Below are 7,196 nucleotides of genomic sequence, written 5' to 3'. Positions count from 1 at the left end.
CGGAGCCGCAGGATATCTGGGGTCGCTGATAGTCGTTTTCTATCGGCGCAGACAGATATCGCCGATCGTTAATGTCATTTTAATCAATTTGATGTCAGTCAGAATGATACAGGTGAAATATGGCTGATGGGCCTGTGTGATTGTTGAACTTTTTCTTAGGTCCTTCATCACGCGTGACTGAGCCGATATTCATCTAACTCATGAAATCACGATTATTTTGGGGGAGATTAGCAAAATAAAACTTTCTTATAACAGGGAAAAAAATGTTTCAGAAATGTTAAAATTCAAATGTCATTGAAACCACGCTAATGTCTTTTTCATTTCTCTCACATCTGTTAAAAATGCGTCACTTTAATGTCATTGTTATTATTATTTTTCCACAGGACAGGAATCTGCTCGAGATTTGTATTAAGTCCTCTGATCAAATAGGGACAGAAAAATTCTTCAAGAGAGCGTGGAAGAGTCTTTACGCGTGGACAGCATCACCTCCACGGGACTGATACCAGTCTAAGAAAGCTTCCAGATATTCTTTCATATTCCTAACTGGACGTAAAAGTAGTGAAAATGTATCAGAGCCTGGCTTTGTCCTCGAACCAGTCCCCTTACGCGCATGACACTGGGAATTACATCCACCCTTCGGCCAGCTCTCCGGTCTACGTCCCGACCACCAGAGTCCCAGCCATGCTGCCCACCCTGTCCTACCTGCAGACTTGCGACTCGCCCCACCAGTCCCACGGCCTCGGCGGGCACCACGGCTGGCCCCAGACTGGCACGGACGGTTCCTCCTTCACGCCCAGCAGCTCTCACACTCATCACGGCTTCTCCTACTCGCACAGCCCGCCCGTCGGCAGCAACACCGGCCGGGACGCGACCTACCAGAGCCCGCTGGTTCTTGGAAACGGCGCTCGGGCGGATCAGTACGGAGGCGCGCTGGTGCGTTCGGTCGGCGGCTCCTATTCCAGCCCCTATGCTTACGTGAGCCCGGAGATGGCGACGTCCTCCTGGACGCCAGGACCGTTCGAGAGCGGAGTGATCAGTCTGCAGGGCCGGCAGGGCGGTCTGTCTGGAAGAAGGTCCAGTCTGGGTAAGCATGGGCCTCTAAACTAAGACTCCTGCTTCCTGAACGTGAAGTGAACTTTAAATCACCAAGCCGACTCCTGAAATGTATTATTAATATTTTGATTTTTTAAAATGGCATTTTTAATAACTGAAAATATTATTTTGGTCTTGACAAGGGTTTTAAATTTATCACCATCAGCTGATTTGGTCATGAATGCCCGATGGTTTCATTTTTAAATCTGTCTTAAAATCAGACTGTTACTATTATTATTTGATCTTTATGCTAAGGGTTTATAACTATTTAAAATTACAAAATCGAATTTGGAATCAGGATAAAATAATCAATTTCTTCACCTAAGCCTTTTCCTCCACATACTGTAAATCACGCACTGACTATGATTTTCTTCGTCCAATATTTTACCATCACGCAGCGGTTAAAATCTTAAGCCCCAACACAGCAGTAAATAAGCATTAATAGTGAAATTAAATTCAACGTTTCTTCCTTCAGCATTTCAGTGGCTGGTTCGTTAAGACTTCGTTTATCAGGAGCTGTAAAGGCCGGGTCATATGACGCTGTGAGGTGATAGAGAGGCCTGTGACAGTAATGGCTGTGACACGGGGTCGGGAGGTCGAGATTCTATCAAAGTCTCCGAAACAATCCCACATTAGATTTAAACAATACACATTCTTGGCAGATAAACAATTAATTAAATGTTAATTTAATCTCCCGGCAACAGTCCCCTGCGTTTTAATGACAGCGTTCAATACACACTGAGACAAAAACAGCCATTGACACAACAATCGGCGCAGTTATCACCTCGGTCAGACAGTCAGGGCCTGAAACGTCTTCTCTACCTGCAGCCACAGCACGTATCAACAAAGTGTAGACAGCGTTTGAAGTTGATGATGAAAAAAGGTTTTATGAAGAGCCTTTCTCAGGAGCTTGATGAGTCGGCCTTTACACTGCACTTCACAGACCTGATTTAATTCAATCTATTTTCTCCCTTTGGTCTCGTCTTGATTTAACTGAGGAGGGATTCAACACCGTGCAGACACGTACAGAGCTCAGTAATGACAGTACATAGCTTTATTAGATTATATATTCATTTTACATGGCCTGGTACATGTAGGCTACTCCTTACCACAGAATTTTATGTGCGTTATATGTGCGTTATATTCTGATATTTCTTCTCACGTAGACTTCGGTATATAGTGACGTTTCTATAAGCTTTTATATTCACTTTGGCTCGTTCAGTTAAACATAATCTGAATGATTATTTTAAGTTATAGCTTGTACCATTCTACCAGCTCAGCCCTTCATTTGTGATGTATGTTATTCTGGGAAAGAAAAAAAAAAGAACCACAATCACAAGTTCAAAGAAGGCGAAGCAGCTTCAGGACCGGCGCGGTCTCTGTCAGGTCCTCCTCGGCCTGTCTCTCTCTTTCGCTCTCTCTAAATTGAGGGATTAGGAATTTGGGCAATTAATGCCAGGAGTCCGTCGTGTGTCAAAGCCGTGATGGATGGAGGGGACCCCAGGATCCTTCAGGCTGATAACACACCGCCCCGCCCCTCTCTAAACAGCCCCCTCCATCAGCCTGTCTCCCTGTTGATTCATTCGGGAGGGTTTGATCTCTCTTCATCACACTGAATGGAGGGGGTTTAAATTCCTCCGCTGGCTATTTATCATGCAATGGCCCGTAACCAGAACCCCCCATCCACGCCCCCGTAGTTTTCAAAGTTCAGAGGAATATGTCGGTAAACAGGAATGCTGTTTATTCCAGATTATGGTTTTGTGGGATGCACTGTTTTCTCTCAGAAGACAGGATCTTGTCAGAGGAGAAAAGCAAATTGTATTTATAAATTAATAAATGATTATTTATAAATGATTCCAGGTCAGGAGTACACTTTAAACATTTTTAAATCATTAAAAGGAATATTATAGGGAATAAATATCTCTGCCCGAGCTTTACCGACAGTCATCGCGATATATCATCAATAGGCTCTAGTCGGTGATGGTGGTGGTGGTGAAAATGCTCTGGTGAATTCAGTCTAACGTGTTTTCTCCGGTGTCCAGACCTGATGGACGACATGCCCACCGAGGGGAGAGAGTGCGTCAACTGCGGCTCCGTGTCCACGCCGCTGTGGCGCAGAGACGGAACCGGACACTACCTGTGCAACGCCTGCGGCCTTTACCACAAGATGAACGGCATCAACAGGCCGCTCATCAAACCCCAGAAACGGCTGGTAAGACCCGAGAAAGACTGAGACCATGACGGAGGGAGACAGAGCGGGACATTGATCGATTTGACTTTTTTTTTTTAAATCGGAAATGAAAGCGAGATGATTCATGTTTACTCAAATGCAGCTTTAAGCGCTTGTATTTTACAGGAGTATTTACATTGTATGATGCACTACACTCCCTCTCCACTGCATGTATCTGTCAGCTTCAGTTTACACGTTACATTTACAGTTTAGGATTTTTCAGTGGAAACGTCTTATCAGTTCATAAAATATGAGACATTGTTAAACAACCCAACAATATTACAGTTAACTCCACATCAAAATGCTACTTACATCTAAATGCATCAATAAAACATTCCAGCAATATAATAATAAAACATTATAAAGGAAGCTTTCTACGTAAAAAAAAAAAAAAAATCCCCCAATAATTTGTCTGTACTTTAACTTGCATAATACAAATACAAAATTTCTAATAGCGCATTTTCAAACTGTGTCATTGTTACTTTCTCTTCAGTATAAGATCCAGATCCAGATCACCACTGTAGAAATGTAGCGACTAGAAATTATGATATATTGTTATTTGATATAAATATCAAAGTACATAAAAGGAAATAGTTAAAAAGTAAAAAAGTAAAATTAATTATTATTGGTCAAATAAAAATAGGCAGTTTTTCTTTACCCACCTTTAATATCATTATACTAAAGGTGGGGAAAGAAAAGGGTGAAAGGACAAGGATCTGGCTTTATGGGAAGGGGAACGTAAAATTACAGGCTGACAGTGGCACAAACTAACTAAGTACATTTACTCAAGTAATGCAGGTGTATCTTTATTTGAGAGGGAAATATTACCACAGCTACACTGCTTGGCAGCTAATGTTGTTATAGTGCAGAGTAAGATCTTGAGTTTATATGTAACATGATGCAGCGTATAGGCTGGGCTGGGCCTGCAGCTGTTCTTTGAGTTTTTCTCTCACCTATGGATTGATAGTTAGTAAGTCTATCACAGAAAAGTAATCCACAGAAAATGACATTCTGGCTTCATAAATCCAGCTGGACATCAGAACAGGCCCTTTTCACAGTAGACATTAAATCTTGTCATCTTAAGAAAAGCACACGTTATTAAGAACATGGATGTTGGCTCTGTTCTATTCAAGTGTCCAAGTCGCCAACTACAGTGTGACAATGAACCAGGACACCAGGACCCTGAATTAACATTATTAAGGTTATCATTTACAGCTGTGCTTTTCTAATGTGACATGTCAAATGTGTTTTGTGAAAAAGGCCTTTTACTTCTGATTAATCGTCTGTTAGTCAACTGATTAATCGACTGGTTTGTTTGCTTCAGCGCTATCACAGATTAAACTACCCAGTTTAGATAAAACCAGCTCCACTTCGATCAGCTGCAGCATTAAATGCTTCTGACACGATAATGCATCAGTGATGATAATCTCATAATACATGTAAAAATACAGCCATCTGAAAGGCGCCGGCCAGGATTAAAAGTATGTTTACTTCTAATACTCCAGTACATTTTAATGATCATGCTTTACTTTGCTTAAGTGTAATTTTGAATGCAGGACTTTTTACCTGTAATGTGATATTTTTACACTGAGGGATGCTTGAACTTAAGAAAATAAAAGATGTTGAATTATTCCATATAATATGTCACAAGTCAAATATCAAAAAACATTATTATGTGAATATGTGCCTAAGTTAATTAATAATGCTAAATTTTCTCTGCTTATTATTTGTGTTATAGATGTAGTAAGTACTACCACCCAGGTCTAAGCAGGTAATAGCCTATTTGTGGTTAGGGGGCATTTAGAAAATGGAAAAAAAAAAAAAGTTCAGTGGGAGTGTGGTGCAGGGGGTGTCAAGGCTTCACAGCTGTATATTTCCCAGGAACTCGACTCTCTGGAGCAGCTGTGGTTGTGAGTTGCCCTGCGATCTCCTTCCACAACTGGGCTGTTTTTATTTGTCCTGCAGTGACCTTGCCCTTGGACGGGCCGTTTTTAGACGAGGATCTCCTGAGCAACATGACTCACTGCTGATGCGTGAGGCCACTGCTCCACACTTGCTGTGTGAAACCACGCTGATAGTCACACTGAGAGAGAAAGAAACATTTTTATGTTGTCTTTAAAGGTTGCCCAGCTAGTGCCTTATTAGGATTTTTGCGTAGGTATGTTGAGGGATAATTCATCCCTCATTGTTGTCCCAAACCACACACTGACATCCTGCAGTTCATTCGAATGAATTTCGAAACTCATGTTTCTCAAACTCAAGGATATGAAGATGTTAGCTGTGAGCCTATTTCTGACTGCACTAACATTTCTCATTGGAGGTATCAGCCAGCAAAAGTCAAACAGTTTTCCACTCACGTTTTTCCTCCTGTATACCTGCAGCAGACCACGCCCCGCAGAGCCGGCCTGTGCTGCACTAACTGCCACACCAGTACCACCACACTGTGGAGGCGTAATGCAGAGGGAGAACCTGTCTGTAATGCCTGTGGCCTCTACATGAAACTGCATGGGGTAAGTCACACCACAGGGTTTGATACATGGATTCACCTTTCCCCCCTTCATGCACAGTCCTTCCTGTTCCTCCCTACTAACCTGTGAATAAAACAGCTCCTCTAGGAAACTTCTGCTACAGCAGGGAACAGTTGATTATTTGGGCAGTGTAAAATCTCTTCAAGGGCATTGTGGTCACTGTTATCAGAGCTGCAGGGTGGGAGGGGAGCTTGTGTGGGTTGTCATGACACTGTGGCCTCTGTTGTATCAGGGACTGGGAGGTACACTCAACGAATGTGTGTTGCTGTCCTCCCCACAGGTGCCCAGACCTCTGGCCATGAAGAAAGAGAGCATTCAAACCAGGAAGCGTAAACCCAAGATGCCCAAGAACAAAACATCCACAGGCAAGGAAAACAGATGGGGAGCAAGGGGCAAGGGCGGCGGGGTGTAGTGTAGTGAAGGCAATGGATGATGGAAGTGTCAACTATTTGATTTACTGTGATTTATTACACATCTAATGACACGCTGGAATAAAATATTGAAATACTTTTAAAAGCAATTCAAGGTAAAAGTGTTCATAAATCAGTAGCAGCACAAATCATTCTGAAATGTGTCTCAATGTATTATCACCATAGGCTTGTTATTTTTCACTGTAATAACTCATTTGACTGTTGTGTTGATTCTTCAGGAGGATCCACCACCTCTGACACCAGCTCCCCAACCTCCCTCTCAGTCTCAGAACACGCCTCCACCATTAAGAGTGAACCCAACATGGCCCCTTCACCCTACGCTGGACAGACGGTCACATCTCAGGTAAACCCCCTCTCCTTGCATGCGTGTCACATGTCACGTGTTCATGGACGTTAAGCTCAAAACTTTGCATGCATTTATTCTTCACCCCTGCAAGTGAATCCACTGATTGTGTGCTGATTCTATTTGAATCATTTGAATTTTATGTGCAAAGTCTGTAAAGTACAACACTTTAAAATGACGTCGATTTCTTCTTCTCTCTCCTCCCTGCAGACGGCTTCTCAGTTAGATAGCACAGGATCAGGACACGTGGACATTAAATATGAGGATTATCCCTTTACCCCGACCTCCATGGCTCCACAGAACTCCTGGTGCGCTCTGTCTCAAGCCTGAGGAGCCTCAACTAACAGGACCGCCGTACTGACAGGACAGAACTCACTCTGGCCTCGGCCTGGAGGCCATCTCTCCGTCCCACAACTGTCCCCTTGTGACTCTGGACCTGTGGAGAAACAGTGTTGTATAAGGGGCTTATGCAGTATCTGATGGCCACATGTGTTCACAATCACTTGACCTGGGGGCATCTAATCTGCTGGTTATATTACATACTGCACTGTGTCACACTGGCCCCTGTAACT

The 7,196-nt window shown here is 43.0% G+C and overlaps 1 protein-coding gene across 1 annotated transcript; it reads left to right on the top strand.

The window, feature by feature from the left end:
- Positions 1-564: 564 nt before the first annotated feature.
- Positions 565-6,970, top strand: gata5 (GATA binding protein 5). Its single transcript, XM_041059255.1, has 6 exons — positions 565-1,084; positions 3,135-3,304; positions 5,704-5,832; positions 6,131-6,215; positions 6,500-6,624; positions 6,835-6,970. Exons 1-6 carry the CDS (start codon positions 565-567, stop codon positions 6,952-6,954), a joined length of 1,149 nt encoding a protein of 382 aa, XP_040915189.1. The 3' UTR covers positions 6,955-6,970.
- Positions 6,971-7,196: the final 226 nt, after the last annotated feature.

Source organism: Toxotes jaculatrix, chromosome 2 (assembly GCF_017976425.1).
Source record: "Toxotes jaculatrix isolate fToxJac2 chromosome 2, fToxJac2.pri, whole genome shotgun sequence".
Classification (NCBI taxonomy): domain Eukaryota; kingdom Metazoa; phylum Chordata; class Actinopteri; family Toxotidae; genus Toxotes; species Toxotes jaculatrix.
This window is presented reverse-complemented; position numbering and strand designations above follow the sequence as displayed.